At 39.4% G+C, this 21,831-nt stretch overlaps 1 protein-coding gene across 11 annotated transcripts in view; it reads right to left on the reverse strand.

Moving 5' to 3' along the window:
• Positions 1-21,831, reverse strand: part of LIMCH1 (LIM and calponin homology domains 1) — a gene marked incomplete at its 3' end in the record, with an annotated part of 306,641 nt that overhangs the window by 143,055 nt on the left and 141,755 nt on the right. For all 11 annotated transcript variants that reach the window (XM_084233757.1, XM_084233752.1, XM_084233753.1 and 8 more), the window contains exon 3: positions 15,819-15,888. In XM_084233757.1, coding sequence (XP_084089883.1) covers positions 15,819-15,888 — 70 coding nt within the window. The remainder of the gene's footprint in view (positions 1-15,818; positions 15,889-21,831) is intronic.

Raw genomic sequence — 21,831 nt, forward strand, 5'->3', positions numbered from 1 at the left:
TCAAATTATTAGATTTGTCCACCATCAACAATGGTGATCTTATCACTGATCTTGCCATTCCTGGACCCAACAAGGGTCCACGGTATTCCCTCTCTCACACCTTGCCAGAGACCATATGCTCCATCTAACACTCAGGCTTAGCAGTGCAGATGAAAAACTGGGAACCATTTGTATTGGGCCCACATTTGCTATGGACAAGACACTGGGACCTATAGGCATCTGCAACGCTGATTTTCTTGTTCTTTTATTACTTCCCAGTGCTCCTTTATGTTCCAGAGATTGATTATACACATCACTGCTTGGATTTCCCTCCAGTTTCATGGATCCATCCAATGCCCATGCCTACATAGCTTTCACTACCTTTATTTTGCTGTGGAGTTGGATTTGTATGCCATTTCATACACTCAACTCTCCATACTTCTTCACCATTTGCTCACTTAGGAGTTAAGCTTGAAAACAACACTTTAAGTTTTCTCGATGTAACTTTTTAACAGAGAAAAGGGAACTAAGTAGCTGCCTTCCCTGAGCTAATGAATTCACTGTACCCAATAAAGTTTAGATTGTGGCATTCATCAAAGTCAAGACTATGAATATTTGTCTCAACACTAAACATCTAACATAGTACCTGACATGGAGTAGAATTCAGTAACTGTTGAGAGATTTGAAATAATCCTTTTTCCTCCTAAATTCCATTTTATTCTGACAATGTTCTCTCTACCAAACAAAGGAAGGTTTATAAAATCACTGGAGTGATGGCTTAAAGGAATTATTGAAAGACAGAGTCAAAAGTTCAAAGTTCCCAAATTCATCCCAATAACTATTCTCCCCCACTTTCTCCTCCCACTCTTTCTCCTGCTTCCCCTCTTTTTCGTATTTTGAATCATATTACAAGAAAAATTCTCAGCTCTTTACTTATATCAAGTAATTTACACTTCATGAAAAGCATATAAGGTAGTCACAGATGTTATCCCCATTTTAAAAACGAGAAAGTAGAAGACTCAAATGACTGAGTAACCTGCCAAAGAACACTCAGCTAAGAAGTTGCAGGGCCAGGATTTGAACTTAGACCAGCTCCTAACTGCTACTGTGAACTGCCTTGTGAAGGGCAGCTGCTAACCTGGCTACAGGAATGGTATCCTGGCCATTGAGTCAATACCTATTTACTGAGCCTCTACTACATTCTGCATAATACCCCCAACAGCCATGGCACTGCTCCTATTCAGCCAACATCCCTGCAGCTTTACCAGTTGCCATCTGCCATTGCTCCCACATAGTAAGCATGCTGAAATCTGTTAGACAAAAGCTTTAAGTAAGAATGGGTCCCCTTTTCTTATCTTTACCTCTATTTCCATATAGAAAACAATTGCTACTCCTTTCTGCATTTCTTTTTTTTTTTTTATTTTATTTTTTATTTTTTTATTTTTTTTAATTTTTCTAGAGGCATATCTTATTTATTTATTTATTTATTATTTGTTTGTTTGTTTGGTTTATACATGCACTGGGTACAGTCAGAAGCATGGGAGGGTGAGAGAATTCACCAGAGCCAGAGCGGGGAGCAGAGCAGGCAGAAGGACCGAAGTACACTGCTGAGGGGAGCAGCGGGCGGCAGGAGAGGTCTGCGCGCCATGTGGGACCCTCCTCTGGTGGCCGGGGAGCAGCCGGGGATCGAACCGGCTGCAGAGGCTGCAGGCAGCTTCGCAACCCAGCGCTCAACCGCTGCGCCACCGGGGAGGCCCTCCTTTCTGCATTTCATGGACTCCAGCAAGGGCAAAGGAGACTATGCAAAGTCTGGAGTGGCATAAAGAATTGATGGAAATCAGGGAATGAATAAAATGAGGTCTGGATTTCCCTCTCTGCTCCATAATTAGATTGAGAATATATAGTGGCAACTTTTCCATTCCATGCTTAATAATCAAAGAGGCAAGTTATACAAAGAAGAGGGGCATGTGTTTGTGTTTGCCCCTTCCTCTACCCTTGCAAGAGCCTTCAAGACTGGAAGAGTTAATACTCAATCACCCCCTGTATACCTCATGCAAGAGGCAGGTGAACAGAACTGCCAGGCCCCCAGGCAGAATTCCTGGTACAAGGCAGGCTGCCGAAGGTGCAGTCTCTATGTTTTCTTTGACCTTCACTTTGCGCAGTACCCACCCAGGCAGTGCAGCACAGTCCCTGTGTCGCAGGGTGCTGCTGAATCAGCTACACTGGGAACAACGGAAGGGAAGTTTCAGACTCCCCAGACATTTGGTCTATTCAGCACCATGAAGGAAAGTGCCGTCGTTCAGTGAGGGAATAAAAATGAGGAGTTGGCTGAATAAAGGTGATAAAAATAGATTTTCCAACTCTACAAAGATGAATCATTTTGCCATGGGGATTCGCTAAGCTCAGTTTCAGCTTGGTTTTCAACTCAGCCTCATAAATTTGACTAAGGAAAATTTCCTTCCCCTAGATAACCAGTGCCACGAAACGTTTAGCATTCAGACAGGTCTGACAGGGTTTATTAGAGAATTGCCCAGAAGTAACCTCCACTCCTTTTGCAGCCTGCAGTAATATCGACTTTGAAGGACTTGGGCTAAGACAACTAGACTAGGGATGTACCCCTGGAGCCCAGTCTTGCTGCCTACCCCCTGTGCTCTACCCTACTTTCTCCCCAATTTTTTCACTCTTAATTTTAAAAAATAGAGAGTTTTAGAAAGCAAAGTGGGTAGTGGAAACAAGAGCAGAATGTGAGGGGGCTGAGGTAAAACAAAACTTCATATGTATGCAGTGTTTTTTCCCCCAACACCAGGTGCTGATGAGGAACAGAGGATTGTGTATCTTTAAGATACAGTAGAATTGCTTCAAATTCACAGGATTCTTTAAAATCCTCTTTATTTTCATCAAACGAATGTATCTATATATTAATATATATATATCCCATGACACATCCCAAAAGAAAAAAAAATGTTCTCTTTAGAGAATAAAAAGAGTTTAAATAATAGCAACAGATGGTAAAAATATAAAAGGGGACAAGGAGAGTAATTTTGATATTACTTTAGCCATACCATAAGTACATCAAAAGAAACTTTTTTTTAACCAAGTGTTAAAATTGAAATAGCTTCCTTCCTTTCCTTGTGGATACACATAAGCATGTATTTTTTTTAATAATGGATTTTACTTACCCCCACATGTCCTTAGAGTCCACATAAACGCCAGCATCCCCATTCTGAGAGATGGGTGGTGTGCTCCAAGAGTCGGCCCAACACAGCAGCCCCAACGCCCTTACATTCCCTTTGCCAAAACAGTCCTCAGCAAGCAAACCCCTGCTTTGCCCAGAGCAGGCTGCAGCAGCCTGAAATGCTGATGCAGTGAAAGGGAACTAACTGGAAGGGAGTGTGATTGCCACACCTATTGGGAAGGGAGGCGGAGAATTCTTGGGGAATAAAGAATGCCCTAGAAGTTGAGATGCCCAAATGCAATTCTGCAAAAAGGTTCTGTGACAGCTGTTAGTGCACAATAGGCAGGCAATACTCTCAGTAAGTTTGGATCTGGGATAGGTAGGTGCCCAAGTGGGACCGGAGGGACAAGAGTTCAAATTTGGACTTTGGAACAAAGAAGCTGAATGACCCCAGGCAAGTCACTGCCTTCGGAGTCTCAGTTTCCTCAAGTGTAAAATAATAGTGTCTCAAAAACAAATCTCTCAATAGCTTCTAGTTCTGAAATTCTAAGGCCATCAGACTAATGGTGAACAGAATAACAAGAAGCACAGCTGCAATTTGTTGAAAACATACCATCCACCATACTAAGTATTTTACATAGATCATCTCATTTAATTCCACAATACTAAGATGAGATGTATCAACCCCATTTTATAGATGAGGAAACTGGCAAATTCATTCCATGAATCCCCATGAAAGCTAAGGATCATCATATCCATTCAGTGTTTTGAATTTAAATGGAGGCATTTAATCTTTGTGCCTGAAATTGAGATGACATCTGAGAATGGAATTTCTGCACTGTTAGGTGATTAATGTGTTTACAATCCTCCGCTGGTATAATTCTGAGGTACCAGTATTTATGGTTATGGTCGTTCATGCTACTGCAAAACCCATTTCCCACCTGTTGTTTTTTTATTAAGCCTTCCCAAAGGACATGAAATATTTCTTTGTGCAGATTCTAAAAACAGGGATCCTGAAATATGTGAGCAGAAACCTTGTGTGTGGATTTACAGTTTGGAATTTTCAAATGCTATAAAACACAGTGTTTACGACCAATTCATCATTTATAAAAGTTTATTAGATTGATATACCAACTGACACACCGGTACCCTACCATTTGTTGATACCAGTACATCAAGTGGTAAGCTGACAGTTAATATTTATTAAGAACTTCTGTGTTTCCTTGCCTACTTAACAGTTTTTCTTACATTGTGCTCTATTTTATCTTTATCTCCTAGCATTCTATTTTTCAAGTAAATCTTTTAGTTTAGAATAGTCTTTCAATTTACAGATAGGTACAAAAGGTTCTATTATAAATCTACACCTTGCATTTTTTCATAGTGTACATATGTTCTTGTAAAGAACAAACACGGGCATATCACAGTTAACTACATTCCATGTTTTATTTGATTTCATGAGTTTTCCCCCCATGTCTTTCTGTTCCAAGAGCCCATCCAAGGTGCCACATTACAATCAGTCATCACATTTCTTTAGCTTCCTCTGGTCTTTCTTAGTTTCTCAGATTTTCCTTGTTTTTGATGCCTTCAAAAGTTTTGAGGAGTACTGGTCGGTTACTTTGTACCTCACTTTGGGATTGTCTGCTATTTTGCGCCTGCTTAGACCAAGTTTATGGGTTTGGGGAAGGAAGATGACTGAGGTGAAGAATAATTCTCAAAATACTGTGTCAATCATCTATATCCCCACTCCCAGCAAAAAAAAAAAAAATTAAAGATTTATTTATTTATTTATACAAGCACTGGGTATAGTCAGAAGAGCAGGAGGGTGAGAGGATTCACCAGAGCCAGAGCGGGGAGCAGAACAGGCAGACTGACAAAATACACTGCTGAGGGGAGCAGCGGGGGCAGGAGAGGTCTGTCGCGCCATGTGGGACCCTTGTCGGCGGCCGGGGATTGAACTGGCACTGCAGAGGCTGCGGGCAGCTTCGCAGCCCAGCGCTCAACCACTGTCCACCAGGGGAGGCCCCCAGCAAAATTTTTAAGTCAAATCAAAACCTTAAATTAAATAAAGTTAATCTTGAAATATAAATTAAATATCAAATTCTTTATGCAGAAAAAAACATTTTATATTGTGAGGAGAATGACAGGAAGGGAAATTGATTTTTGCACGCATTTTGAGATGCAAGGAGACCAGATTCTTGCAGAAAGCCAGCTAATTACAAGAGAGGTGTCTAGCGAGTCTTTTGAAATGCTTGCCAAGACCAACTTCCTACAAAAACAATCTCAGATGAAGGCACATTTTAAGAGAAGTTCTGTTGCAGGCTAGCAGGATTTTACTCTTACAATGCTTTCAGATATCTGGTAAAAATTTTCTGCTGTCAAACAACAAGAATACCTACATGGAAATGTTTTTCTGTAGGTAAGCTATGCCTATGGAAAAACAGGAATAAGACTTAGGCTGAAATATGCATTTCCTGCTATTATATATTTCTTCCTCACAGTTCCTAATTGAAGGTCTGTTCCTAGGAGGAAAAAAAAAAAGTGAGGAACTGATGTAATGTCACAAACTCTGCTAAATGCTGTTCAATGAAAGATAAGGGAGAACAAGTAGTTTCTTTCTTCAAAGAATGGCATTTTTTTTTCCAGGGACAGGAAGGGGGAAAAACTAGAAAAAAAGGTTTTACAGCACAGCTATATATAACCTACCACCTCTACAGAGACACAACATAATTATGGAAACAAGTTTGGAAAAATAATTTATGGTGCATGAAGAGGATATTAGGCTTCAGCTAGCAAGTCCAGGCATTCACAACACATGTGAATAAGAATTCAAGTACTGGGTGGCTTACCCACTGTTATGGGCAGAATTTTGTCCCCTCTATCTCCTCCCCAATTCATATACTGAAGTCAGAACCATCACCCCCTACCCCCAACTCAGAAGGGGGCTGCATGTGAGATAGGGTTTTTAAAGAGGTGATTATATTAAATGGGGTCATTAGAGTGGGCCCTGATCCAAGATGACTAGTTTCCTTCTAAGATGAGATTAGGACAGACACACACACACACACACACACACACATACACACACGACTAAGTGAAGACAGAGGGACAAGGGCCATGTGCAAGCCAAAGACAGAGCCCCCAGAAGAAGCCAACCCTGAACACACCTTGATTTGAGATTTCTAAAACTGCAAAAAAAATAAATACCCGTGGTTTAAGGTACCCAATGCACAATGCTTGTCATGGAAGCCCAAGCAACTAACAAGCCTGACATGAGTATACTATTACTAAAGTGTCAAGGGCTAGAAGAAAGGCTAGAAAGTGTGACATTGCTTGGATATTATATTTAGTGAACTATCAATTATATGAAGATCTAAGTAAGTGCCGTTGCTAATGACTCCTCCTGTGGTCTCAAACTCCTTTCATCACCTCTCTCTTCCCCTGGTCTCTGCCAATGTAGATCAAACACTGCAGAGATAAGACTATAATTTGACAAGGCGGGGAAGGGAGAAAACTTCAAAGTGCATGGTTACAGAAAAAGAAATAATTCATCTTCATATATACTTAAGCATAAGGATTTAACTTTAAAATAATCCATTCATTAGCCTAGTCCAATTTTTTATAACGTTTCCTGTGAGTTCCAAACCAACATTTCCAGTGGTCTGCCAGACATCTGCACATGAATATCTCCTAGAGGTATGTCCAAGAGAGAATTCCTCTTTTCTTTTGGACCCATTTCCCATCCCCTAGTCAGTCCCAGGATGCTTACTGATGGCATCATTATCCTCCAAGTGACTCAAGTCCAAAATGTAGATGTCATCTTCCTAAGGTTATATATCACATTCCTTTAATTCTAAGATGTACTTTTTTTAAACACCAAAGTGAACATGCATCTTTCCACGGCTGGTGTCTTAGCATTACGCCATAGTTTACTTGACAGCTTTCTTCTATTAGTAATACTTTAAAAAATGGTGTGTCTCAAAACTGATGGTCTATTGAATTCCATGAAAAAACCCATAAAAGCATAAATCCTATCTCTTTGTCTCTATTGCTGCTGTTTCCACCCAGGCTTAGGTGCTCATTCTGTCTATCATCTCTCATTTGGACTAGCTGACTTTTGTTGCTGGTTTCTACCCATAAACTGCTTTTCATATGGCCACCAGCCCCCTGCAACACATGATGCCTTTATTTTCACTGGCTCTTTCTGCCTATGAGGAGTCCAGACACCTCCCGATGGCATTTCTGGTCTCAACTTATTAGTCTCGGGCCACTTCCTGCAGCACTATTTTCTCTTAGGGACCCTGGCTCCCGCTGCAGCCATAGGCAAGCAGTCATCACTCCCCAAGGAGACCCAGGTTTTGTTGTTTTTTTTTTTTTTAAATTTTCTAGAGGCATGTCTTATTTATTTATCTATTTGTTTGTTTGTTTGTTTGGTTTATACATGCACTGGGTACAGTCAGAAGCCGGGAGGGTGAGAGAATTCACCAGAGCCAGAGCAGGGAGCAGAACAGGCAGAAGGACTGAAGTATACTGCTGAGGGGAGCAGCGGGCGGCAGGAGAGGTCCGCGCGCCATGTGGGACCCTCCTCCAGTGGCCGGGGAGCAGCCGGGGATCGAACTGGCGCCGCAGAGGCCGCGGGCAGCTTCGCAACCCAGCGCTCAACCGCTGCGCCACCTGGGAGGCCCAAGGATACCCAGGTTTTGGAGGCCCAGAGTCATTCCCACTCTACCCCCTGAGGCTACGAGGTCAGGTCGTTCCCCAATTCCAAAGGTCTTCACCATTTTCAGAAGCCCACTTCGGATCCCATGTTTTTCAAAGTTGTTCATCTCAAATCAAAATGTCTTCCTTGTTCTCCTTGCTATTACACTTTATGAACAGTCCACATTTCTACCTTCATTTGAGAAGATAAGAGACATGGTACAATTAATACTTTTAGAAGCAATCTATGGACACTTTGACAGCAAACAGCACACAGGTCAGAGCGACTAGGGAAGCATCAAGTAAACTAAGTGTGCCCCAGGTTCAGAGCCTACTGTTGGAGGTTGGAGAAGGCAGATACCTTAATTATTATGCACTGATAAGGATGAGCTGGGCACACAAAGCATCAAGTAAACTAAGTGTGCCCCAGGTTCAGAGCCTACTGTTCAACTTAATGCAGGGTTGAGCGTTCCAAAGTCCTCATGGGTTTTGTTGTTGCTTCGTGTATTTCGCTGTTTTTCCTGTGCGCTTTTGCTCTAAACCTACTAAAATTCTAACCACCATCCCTACTTTGACTCATCTTTGGCACCAAACTTGAAAGCAGCAAATTGAGCATTCTTTCTGTGTGTGGTGTGGGGACACAACAGAGGTTTCTCTCACTGTGCCAGCGATGAGGATAAAGGAAAGTGTGTCAGTAAATTCAGTTTTGGCTGAGATTCTTCACAAGGTCGATTCATTTCTCTCAGTGAAATGTGCCTCCCTCACACAGAACATCACTCAGCTACCAGTTTTTACTTGTCTCCCCAAAGAAGAGCAAGACCACCTCCAGAGACCCCCTCATTGTACCAGGCAACTACCACAAAGAGCAGATTGTGGCAGGAAAAATACACTGGATGGGAGTATTCCAAGCCTCTTCTCTGCTGCCTCTGAAGGAGAATTCTGTGTCTGTTCCTAAGTGTGTTGTCTGGAATTAGAATCAAGCATGAAGGGGGATTAGAAGGAGCTGAGTCTAGCTGGATTGACTTGAACTAGAAAAGGTAATAGAAGAGAAAGAGGTTGGAAGCAAGACAGGAGCTAGCAAGGTGTGAGTCTGGAAGGCTTTAGTGTTTGGGGGTGGGGAAAGATTGGGGTTGCTGTGAGAGTTTGTGAGTGTGTGTATGTGCACGTGCAGAGAGAGAGAGAGAAAGTAGAGGGCATATTAGACAATTTTTCTGTATGTTATGAATGGAATTACTCTGTCAATTCTTGGTAAAGATTTCAGTAAAGATTTCTGATGCTTTCCTATTATTATTGGTTGTTGGACTACTGGACAAGTATTTCATTCACTGTGATGCTTGAGGGGTAGCCACATGCAGAAATATTATAGGGTGATAACAGAAATATTGCATTTGCTATGCCTTTTAAAATAGTTCATTGCCTCAACTTCGTGAAATTTTAATAGGTCTTAAATGAGAAAGATGAAGAGTGGTCTTCTGAAAACATGTTAAGATCTTTTAGAGGATGATACCTCCAAACGGATGTCTCTAGGTTCAGTGATGCATTTTGAAATGTAACAGGTAGTATGACACACTGGAAAAGGTCCATACTCTGGATTGGGCTAACTGGGGTCCAAATCTCAAATCTGTCTCTTTATTTATTGGAAAGCAACTTACTTCTTTGCACCTTCACTTCCTGTGATGTACTAAAGGTAGAGGGATAACTACATTGTAATGCTAGTTTAAAGACTAAGGACATTTTCCCACTGCACCTGCTTTGTGGCAGGTATTTAATACATGACAGTTATCAGTGTGGTAGCTGAGACCTCTGGCCTCCCTCTTTGCCTGCTCTGCCTCCTTCCTGTCCAAAATAACTACTGGAATTAGAAAAGCCAACAGTTACAGAGAATAGTACTTAGCCCTTTTCGGAGGGAACCAAAAGATAAACTGTTATAGGGAAGGTAAACACAGAAATTCTAAAGGAGGTTGGAGAAGGCATATACCTTAATTATTATGCACTGATAAGGATGAGCTGGGCACACAAAAGCTCATCTCCAAGTGGGGATTCTTCAGGAAACCACTTCTTGGCAGGTAGACATCCCAAACACATGGGACTCAAATTGACTGTATTATCACCTTCCTAAAAATGTGAAGTTTGTATGAAGGTTTTTTGCTCCTGCCACTCAGTTTTCAACATCCTCCTATGTTGTCTATCTTTTGTTCAAAACACTATTTTTCATCTTCTCATAGTCTGGAAATTTCTGGCGCCTTTTCATTATTTCCCCTACTCTGAACTTCCTCAAACAAGAAATGTCAACCTTGCTGATATGAGTTTCGTAAAATAAAGCAGATACCTTTTGAAACTTCTGAAAGTCCACAGAGTTTATGGAAACTTACATTTTTATCCATTTCAGGAAGCTCAATTCTGAGCATATTTGAAATCTTATCTTTTCAAGAAAATTGCAGACTTTTTCCAAAGAATAAGTTTTTGAGTGGGCTGAAGTTACTAAATTGTAGGATAATTCTACCAGTTACTCCTAGCATGTTGTATGGAACTTTGGTTACTGTCAAACTTCCAGCCTTCAACAGGTGAAGAGATACTGCACCATGGGTGGCGTTATGGAAGTTGGAAAGATAATTTGAAGGTATTGGCCAAAAGGAAGGAATTAAAAACAAACTAAAAAAATGAGTCTTTGCTTTCTCCTCTTTCTCACAAGAGGTAAAATGTACGCGTGCCATTTACTGGTGTCTCATTTTCAACTGGGAAAACCAAGAAAGAAAGATGTCTTAGGGATCCAGCTCAGCAGTTCCTATTTGTGTCTCCAAGATCCCCTTTATGGATCCACATGTCCTCATCTATAAAATGAATATATCTAAGATGCTCTTCAAGCTGAAAAGTTCTCTTTTTCTTAGGCAATTTTCATCCTTATGGGCTCATGTGCAAGATCAAACAAGTATTTCACGACAACTCTAGGATGGTTCAGAACCGAAGGCAGAATCCCCAAATATCATATACTTCCAATTACTTCACATGTGCAAACACACACACATAAACAAATACACATACACATATACACAAAGGCTGTTAGAATTAAAATCTGGGTAAGAAAAAGCTTAATCCCCAAATTCCTTTTTTAAGCAAGGATTTCATACATTTGTGTCTCCTGCACAAAGTCTATGGTTCTGGAATGAAACAAAATTTAGCATGATCTCTAATGCCCATTAAATTGAGTTTCAGGATGTGACTTGGTTGTGCAATACAGACTAAAGGGCAGTGATTTTAAAAAGTCTTGGGTACACCAAGACCTCAATTTGAATCTTTCTCTCTGGCAACAACTAACAGTATCACTAACACCTAAAAAAGAATGCAGCATCTGCAGGCAGTCAGCATGCGGCTTCATATGTCAGCAGTCGTTACAGAAGGAACGCAGACCGAGATCCAGGGGCTTTGCTGTCTTGCCAGGAAATGATTTTTGACTACTTTGTTTTAACACCTTCACCCCTGAATTCTCTGTAACCACAGCTCAACTCAGGGGCTGAAATACACCTATTCATGCCTTTGCAAATCTACACCTGTTTATAATTTGGGACTGCTATGTGAAAACACACTTCTCTATTTATCTTCAAGTCAAGCAACTGGGCCATTGTAACAGACTGACTTCTCAACACCAGGTCATTAAGACACACAGTTCTGAGTTCCTTGGCTTAAAACCCCCCAGGGCCACTCTTTCCAGGTCTGAATGGTCCCTACTACCAACGACCTTCAATAGATGGTCAATGCTAATGGCCCCCAACAAAGTACAAACCAACCTAAAAGTTAATAGATGACACTTGAGACTTTCTTCTAACTGCCACAAATAGAAGAGGAAGAAAATGTCACACTAAGAATACACTCGCACAACCCATGATGGTCTCTGCCATTATCAAACTTAATGCTGCACAGGTGAAGGAAACTCTATGGGGACTACACCTGGGGGGTTGGGGGGGGGAAGCAAATATTTAAAAATGAACAATGATGTAAAAAAATTAAAAAATAAAAAAACAAACTTAATGCTTATTTGAGGTCACCCACCCCCTTCAAAAGGTAGAATAATTAATTTCTATTAATCTACAACTTTTTATATTGAAAAATTTCAATATGTTGCAAGAATACCAAATATGCAAAAAATACCAATATGTTGCAAGAATAGTTACACAACTGTCTACCCTTCATGCAGATTCAACATTTTACCAATGACCCTTCCTCCCCTTCCCTCTCTCCAGCTGTATGTGCATAATATGCATAAATTTACAAATTATATACATAGACCACTTTTGGCTGAATAATTGGGGATTCATCGCATACATCACGACTCTGCATCTCTACATATTCCAGCATATGTACCTGTTAAGATCAAAAGTACTCTCAACACAGACAACTGTCTCTGACAAGGCAGTTATCACACGAAGGAAACTCAACACTGAACACTTTTATCCAACATTCCATCCACGTTCAAATTTCCCCAACTGTCCCAAATTGTCTATTAAGTTTTTTTTTTTTTATCAGTCAAGGGTCACACATAGCATTTGGTGGACATATCTGCTTAGTCATCTCTCATCTGTCACAATTTTCCAGCCTTTTGGGGGTGAGGAGGTATATTTAATGACACTGACAGTGCTAACAAGCACAGACCAGCTGTTTTATGGCATGTCCCTCAATTTGGAATTTGGACTTGTTTGCTTGTTTTTTCAGAATTGGATTTAGGCTAAATATGTTGCTAAATATTATATCAAGGTGATGTGGTGACTTCTTAGTATATCAATAGTACACTTTACACCATCTCATCCCATTAGAAGTATTGGCCAATTAACTGCACAAAACTACAAGGTGTTAACAAGCATACTACACTATTGCATGCCTTTAGTTTCCATCTGTCAAGAGTAGTCATTCAAAATCTCATTCCCTAAAGCATATTGTAACACAGCTGTCTTTCATTTCTCTAATATGTTACCTCATTTTCTCCTAAACCAGGAGATGTTAACTGTGTTCTATAATGAAAGATCATGTGGACCATAAACAATGAAGGTTTTATAAAGAAGATAGTTTTACCTTGAGTTTTGATGACTAAATGGGATGTTGTCAAGATGAGCAGGGGACAATATCATATTCATAAGGAGTTTCATGAGAAAAGGCATCACACACAAGAGCCCATAATGTTTGAGGAACTGCGAGTCAACAGTAACAACCCAGGCAGGAGATAGAGAAGTCCTGCTCTGGGATAGTGGCCAAGGAAATGCAGACAAGTAGACAGACTGGAAAAAGTTGCCAAATTCTCTGGTAACTGATGTAAGGCAACTGCACGGTTGTGATGCTTTTACTGACATTGGGAAATAAGTGGGCGGAGCAGTCATTTAAGTCTTATTTGAATATGCTAAGCTTGAGGTGCTGGTAGAACATCCAGATGGAGCTGTCCAGTAAATGGAACAAGAGGTCTGGAGTTCAGGAGGAAAAACAACTTGGTGAGAAATGCTGATTTGGGTCAATGTTATCAAGAGCCAACGCCATGATGATAGACAAGAACATGAGTGTGGAAAGAGAGCAGACAATAGGTTTGAAGGGAGAGCATTGAAAGAACATACCAGAAGGGAGTGTAGGATAGGGAGAGGGTAGAGTTTCTTGCCAGGACCCCAAATGTTTTTTTGAAATTTTGATCTGAAGAGGAGATGTAAGAATTTGCCCAGATTTGTAGATTCAGCAATCATTAGGGAATGGGCAGTAATTAACTATATTAAGAGAATATTTTTTTAGATTATAGATAACTCTGTGGTATGTTTTTTCAATTTCACCAAGCAATAAACTCAATTCTGACACCATCCACCAGGAGGTAGTGTGTGATCTCACAGGTTAAGGGCTCAGTGCCACAAGACTGTCCCCACTTCATATGGCAATTGCAAGTCCAGGTTGTAACCTGTGCTTTTGACCAACTGGCTATAAAATGAAATTCTTGAGACTCTTTCTGCCAGTTGGATTAATTTGCTAGAGTAGCTCACAGAACTCAGAGAAACATTTAGTTATATTCATCAGTTCATCACAAAGGATATTATAAAAAGATGCATATAAACAGCCAGATAAAGAAATACATGGGACAAGGTAAGAGGAAGGAGTACTCTCTACGGACTCAGTAATCTGGAAACTTCCCAACCCTTGTTTTTGAGGGGTTCTATCGGGACCTTATCACATAGGCATGATTCATTTAATCACTGGCCACCACAACTGAGCTCAATTCCCAGCCCTTCTCTCCTCTCCAGAGGCTGGGGCTGAAAATTCCATCCCTCTAATCACATAGTTGGTAAAAAGATAAAGTTTCTATGACAAAAACAAAAAAAAACAAAACAAAACATTTCTTCTGTGATAGGACACAATACAAACATCAATGCCTGTGTCCCAAATCCTTAATTTTACTAATATTATTGCTGATTCATATTTTAAATTAAGGTTTCAAAACCCTTTTCTCCTCAATGGCTGGACTCAGAACTGTTTTCTTCTGTTGTATGGATTTTACTGAGGCCTTCCTTGACCTTGTGCTGCAAGTTTTGCTCCTGTAACATTAAGTCCCAGAACTCCAGGGTCAGCAGAAGTCACAGACATGGGGCTAATAGATATTGTCAGCATCCTTAAGACCATGACCTTCACATTGGGATGAGATGAATGCAATGAAATGTTTAAAAATAACTATATAATACATACACAGATGATTTATTTTATAAAATTATTGGAATCAATTCCATCCAAGTTTACCTAGCTGTATCTTTTTATGTATTATCTTACTTGATTACATGATTTTGAAAAATGGAATTGTAAAGATTTTAATGACTAATCACCAACTCATCACTAACAAGTATGTGGGAAAAAATGCATCCACAGAAATAGTAATTCTTACAGTTTTAAAAAAATCCATTTCATGTAACTCACTGAAATCATGTTCCTCATTACCAAGAACCCCATGGTTCTCACACAGTTGGGATTTTAGTTGTGGTTGCTATTACATCTAATTTCAATTAGTCATTGTGATATGGCTAAGAATCTCTAGAACAACAATCAATAAGATCTACGTAGGAGCCTGCCTAAATTCTTGACATTTTTCTAATTGTTTTCTGCAAGACCACACACACAGAAGGCAGTCACAATAGAAACAGTGAGTATTTACCAGGTCACATCCTCAGTTTTTTGGGCACACATCTGTGGTCATATGTGCATGCGTGTATGTGTCAAGTTCCTTCCAGGATTTAGATTCGGTTGCCTTGCTGACCTTCCACTTCTTTTCTTTTTAACACAAAAGGCAACATCAAATAAACAATTAAAATTAGTTGCCAAGAATTATAAAACTAAAAATGCAAGGAAAAAAATTCCGTTTCTGACCACATGTGAACACACGAACTTTTATCTATTTTAGATGGGTAGTTTGAGAAGTGCAAAGATTTTGTGGAAATAATTCTCCTAATGACATTAGAATCAAACCTCAGTGCTCCAGTAGGTCTTTAGAAGAGTTGGTGCACAATAGTGGCACTTATGAAAGTAGATTGTTAAGATGGAGAACAGTACTTTATCATGGAAGTGCTGCTAGTTAATCATAAAATTCTCTTTCCTTCTACCTCCCCTCCCCTCCATTCCAGAACCATGCCGTGATGAACTGAAATGAGAAAATCATAATTACAATCACATTCCTCCCTTGGGGTCAACCTAATTATCAGCCTCTCACCCCAAAACAAATTTACTTCTTTAAGAACGAAGGTCTTTATCACTCATGGGAAAACTACAAACAAAGATTAAGATGCCATTTAGACATAACTGCAATCTTTCATTTTTAAGTGACCTCTCAGTTTAATGGATTCAATGCGCTCCCATTCAAGTGGAATATATATTGCAGGAGAGAACTGTAATAAATGGGACTGTCATGACCCTTAGGTTAGAGCAAAGGAATATTGGAAAATAAATCTCAATTTTGGATACTCACCAATCCTGCAATGGGGGTAGGCAATCTATTGATCTTTTTAACAAGTCCTGGCTTTATAGCATTCAGCAACCTGTCATGAAAAAGGCAGAATGTCAAGTGAGACATAAAGCAAGATGGATCACACAAATCACCTTTATTGGGCGCTACAGCTAAATTGCTGAATAGGAAAAGCAGTGAATTTAAAGCAAGTTGTAAATCTCAGTAATCTATGAGCCTTCATGCATATAAGTGAAGAGTTTTGCCAACATTGAGTTTGTCCAGGGCAGGTGAAGTTTTAGAGTTTGGAAAAGTTGGGAGAGCAGAAAGCAGACTGGAAGTTGCTTCAAGGAAAAGGACAAGGATGTAAGCTGGATTGAAGGTGGGAGGGAATTGTCTAGGATTGAAGCCAGGTATTACACAGGCAAAGCTTTGTTCCCAATTCTCCTGGCTAAGGCAGAGGTCTCTCTAGGGATGCAATAAGTTCAGAGACCAACATCTATCTTTGCAAATAATTTGCCAAGACTAATTCTACCTCCAGACCTTCTTGTTCTTTGAGGAGAGTGGCTTGTTAAATGTGGTTGAGCTTCATTTATGAAGGAAAGAAAATGCTTAGCAAAAGGTTAGCCAATTATGTCCTGATGATTTTAAACAACGCTGACCACAATTCCCTAGGTATAAAAGATACCTGAGCTAAACATTTTGAGGGTAAAGGTTGAACTGAATTCATATAAAAATGGTAAAACAAGCAAGGGAATGCAGAGAGAAACACTGTGACTGCTTGTCATCAGGAAATATCAGTTTAGAGTGAAAAGAAGTAAGGAAGGCAACTTGTAAAACTAAAATATGGTTGGCACCAGGCTGACATGGTGTAATGTAGCCTTTGCAAACTAAGTTATTCATAAGAAATAACTGAAGGTAAGAGGTTATGGAATGGAAGCATTTATTCCACATTCAAAAGAGGCACTCAGGTAATTTATTTCGGATACAATGCAAAAAGAAACTTAGGTGAGGAGTTTATTATGACTCAGAGGTCAACAGATTATGACCCATGGACCAAATTTGGCCTAATACCTGTTTTTGTAAATAAAGTTTTACTGGAACACAGTTATGCCCATTCATTAAGTATTGTCTATGTCTGCTGTTGTGCTACAGGAGCAGGATTGAATAGTTATGACAGAGAATGTATGGGTCCCAAGGCATATAGTGTTTATTATTTGGCCTCTTACAAAAAACAAATAGCCTCTGTTACAATTTAATGCAACCTCTGTTACAATTTAATACAACCCAAGATTATGGTAAATTCTGAAGAACTCATGCATGATACAGTTCTACAAATCAAAGAATCTACAGAAATTCTCTGAAATAGTTGAGTAACAAGTCTTGAATTCAGCCTGAATGTAGCTTTGACACATTACACATTAATTTATTGAGCCATGTCCCTTATGACAGACAAGGTACTCCTTTCTCTTCAAAGATTCGTTGTCTATTCTTGGTAATGGTGACTGTTATTCCAACATGTTGTCACCCACTGGTAACATCAAAAGTGGAGGTGTACATTTTTGCCCACCCAAAGATAAGATGGCGCTCTTTTTATGAACCCACTTAGTTTTAACCGTGAGCTTAAATTTTTTAAAAAAGTGCTTCTCTATAATTTGCTTTGGAACTATTGGTTTTTCAAGATGGAAGGCAAATTGCTCACTCTTCTTATTGAACTCTGAAAAAAATTGAGATTTGCTAATGAATTAGTAACTTCCTGGAGCTGATGATGGGTACAGTCAGACCCGGCAGCCAGGGTCCCTGGGTCAGCCTGCTCTCTTGGACAGTTTTTATGTTCTATATCTTATAGCTAAAATAAACAAAGCACATTTTTAAAGGCACCAAATTCTTCAGATACATTAATTACTTTTCTCACTAATTCTTGACAGTGTCACTTAAAACTGAATTTTTAGGAATCAAAAGGATATACAGTAAAATGTGTGTCAAGTCATCCAGTTCCCGCAGGGTCTTAGATTATTCCCTGAAGATGACCTTAAAGACATTCCAGAGAAAATGTATTAAGATGCATATAGTTTTTAAAAAGAAGGAGAAGACATGTAACATATATTATGTGCTGTCCTACATCATGTTTTTCCACTTAACAATATATCTTGGAGATTGAATAATTTACCTTGGAGAGTGTGCCTTACGTGGACCTATGCCCTTTTTAACAGCTGTTTAACATCTGCTATGGAACTAACAGAAGGGGAGAGCTTCAGCTCTGGAGTCCAACTGACTGAATCAAAAGCACACCTTGGCCCTTGCTTACGGGAGTTACTTTGGGCAAATTCGTTAACCTTAGGTCTCTCAGCTGTGATGTAGAAATATAATAAATCTAATCACATGGTTAATCACTGAGGTTTAAATGTAAGAAGCTAGCACACAGCCTGGTGCATCCTAAATTCTCTGTCATTTGTGTGGAGGTATTTATTTATATGAATTCAATTCATAGCATTTTACTTCAACTGCTTGCTCTAATAATTTTACAATTTTTTAAGGAAATAAGCTACCATTGCTACCATATCCCCTGGTACCAGATCCCCTTTGTTGCTAATTAGCCTAAGTAGAAAAATAACAAACACCCTACCAAAAAGTTAATAAATATAAACTGCTATTTTAAAGAGTTGCCCTTTTTGGCTTTTATATCCAAGAATTATATTAGTATTTTTAATAATGATGACTCCGCCAATTCCTCTTTTAGGCCTATTTAACGTCTTAAATACTTCATTATATTCATTCTTTGTAGAATTATAATAGCAGAAATCTTTCCTGTCACATAAAGTGTAAAATAAAAAAGCTATAATGCTAGACTTTAACTAAGAGAGCAACAAAAAATGCTTAATAGCTGTTCAGCAGCTTAATCACAAATGAAAAAAATTAAAAGCCAAAGAGTCCTTAAATATTTGGAATATTTTCAAGATCAAGGCAGCTGGTATCTTTCTGGTAAACACTACCCCAGTTCTGTATAAAGTTTACAGTACACAACTACAAAAGATAACATTGAATTCACATTGCAGACATGGCCAGCACCTGCTTATCTTGTATTTTGCATTAAACTTAGGACTTTTATATAGAAATTCAACAATGCAGCTATGTTTAAAAGTCAAAGATATTCACTTGCAATTTTATTTAAAACCAAAATTTCCCTTCTACATAAATTAAAATATAAATATTTTCAACAAGTACTTATTGATGATATGCTTTAAAGCAATGATGACGACATTACAATGGAAGATGCATTATCCCCCAACTTCCTGATCTCCAAACAGGTGCAAATACTTTCCCTGAGATATGTACAACTCGAGTGCCTTGCAGCTGAGACAGTCCTCATCTCTTAAAGCGGTCATTTCATTGCACTACCCTGTGCTTTAGAAAGTGTAGTTTCAGCCTGTATCCTGTGTGGAGGCATTTATTTATATGAATTCAATTCATAGCATTTTACATCAACTGCTTGCTCTAATAATTTTACAATTTTTTAAGGAAATAAGCTACCATTGCTACCAGACACAATTGCTACCATTGCTACCAGACACTACCAGACACATTGCTACCAACACAATTCAAAAGAAAAAAGAAAGAAAGAAGACAAAAACCAAAACCCCACTCTCTAAATAAAATGGTAAAATGGGAGACTATGGACCCTCAGCAGGAACAAAAGGAAAACCGAAGAGGTTGTCTGCTAGAAGATGGTTACTATATGACACTTTAGCCCTAGTTTTGTCTATGAAGATGTACAGTATCAGCATGAGGAATTCTAGAGGAATGGAGATGACCATTCATTTGCTAGCAGCTCTACACTCAGTAGAACCTCATCAAATTTTCACTTGTGGTCTGTGCTTCCCAAAAGACCTATGGATAGAAATCCATCTGGTGACATATGATATTTGTACTCATCTAAAGACATTCTGGAACACTGGCACACTTCTACACAACAACAACAACAAAATAACATTATACCATTCCATATAACAATGATCAAAAGTATGAAAAATATGGGAGCTAAGCAGAATGAGCTATTTCAGATATTTATTTATTTGCAATTATCTATCAAGTACCTTCTATGTGTTGCATACTATTTTAGGCCCAGGGAAGGCATAGTAAACAAGACAAGCAAAGGTCCTGCCCTTTAGACCTTATTTTGGTGCAGGTGAGCAGGTGGTATACTCAGGGGAGCACAAAATAATTCAGTCAATAGTTGAGAAAATAATTCCAGACAGCCTAGGGGCTAAGAAGACCAGCATAGTAACAGGTCATGAAGATGGAACTTGAATTGGATGGTGAGAAGGGTGCCCTGGGAATGTAATATCTGAGGGGGAAAAAAGTGTAATGATACAAAGGTATTATCCAAGGAGAAACTGAAGACAATTGTTTCAGGCAGACTGAACAATGAACAGAAAGGCCCAGAGGCAAGAGTGAATTGGTCTATTCAAGGGCTACTGTGGTCAAGCAGAGTGGCTGGAAGCCTCCTTCTAGCCACTAGTCTCATAGGACTCTAGCCTATGAAGTCTCATAGGACATCACAGTGTAAGCAGCATTTGTTTCCAGGTAAATTTTCTACATAAAAAGTACTTGGAAGTGCATCAGAAGATTTTAAACCCAGAGACTGAGATAATCTGATTAATTTGCTATATGCATATAGAAAACCTTTGCTTATTAAAAATCATGTGTATAATGAAACATAATAATAAAACATCACAAAGAACATAATACTCAGATTTTTGAAGAGGAAGGTGAAGTGAATTTGGAGTAAGTAGTTCAGGTTTTTCTTTTTTTTTAAAGATTTACTTATTTATTTATACAAGCACTGGGTACAGTGAGAAGAGCGGGAGGGTGAGAGAACTCACCAGAGCCAGAGCAGGGAGCAGAGCAGATCGACCAAATACAATGCTGAGGGGAGCAGCAGGCGGCAGGAGAAGTCTGGCGCCATGTGGGACCCTCACCCGGTGGCCGAGAATCGAACCGGCGCTACAGAGGCTGTGGGCAGCTTCGCAACCAAGCGCTCAACCGCTGCGCCATCAGAGAGGTCCAGTTGTTCAGGTTTTAATAGGTAAACCCCACATGGTTAGCTAAGCTACCGGGAAAACCCTGGATCAGGGCTTCAATTTTCCCCTTCATAAAATGGGGATTTATAATGGACCACGGTGGAGCACTAGGGTGATTTGGTGGAGGGTGTGGTGTGATAGTATACATGTAAAGAGGTGTGAACCTATTCCCTTGATCATATACACTATGCTGTAAGTTACCTCAATAAAAAATAATACAATTTAAAATATAAAATCAAAACAATGAGCCTGAATGAATGAACAAATGAGTGAGTGAATGGGGATTTAAAAAACCTCACCTTCCATCCAGGATTTTGGGGAGGAGGCAATGGGACAATGCATTATAGCATTTTGTAAATGTCACTTGGCATAGTCACATTCAGATAGCACACTGAGTATGTCCACATTTGCTTGGAAGGTTCAAGTTATTTTAGTTTCAACTTTTCCATTAGCGAGTTGCCAAAGACTAAAGTAAATTTTACTTATTTTCTTTCCCCGGCCAACTTCAGTTAAAAAAACTTACCTAAATGAATCAAGTCCACAAAAAGTACTGCTTGCTTAATATATGTCTGACAACTAACTAGAAACAGGAAGAAAAGTTATGATCTGGATGATCCTCAATTATGAAAAAAGCAGTACATAAAAAGACATGCCTCTTCTGGGATAGAAATTAAGTGCTGTCTACTAAACTCTTAACTTCAAAATCTAAAATTCACTGGGATGAAGTTCAAGTAAGGTTATTTGTTCTATTCCTTCATGTACTCAACACATATTTATCAAACTTGCATGACAGTCTGGCCCGAAGTTGGGTACAGGGGTACACAGGAAATCAGGGCAAATCCCAGGCTTCTCCCTTAAGGGTCGAGATACCTAATAGATTTAAAACCTACAGAGAGACCAGAACTGTGCACCTATGTGGTTCCCTGTGATACTACCTAGTGCATGCGCCATGCTCA

This window comes from Talpa europaea (genome assembly GCF_964194135.1).
Source record: "Talpa europaea genome assembly, chromosome: 5".
In the NCBI taxonomy this organism is placed as follows: Eukaryota; Metazoa; Chordata; class Mammalia; order Eulipotyphla; family Talpidae; genus Talpa; species Talpa europaea.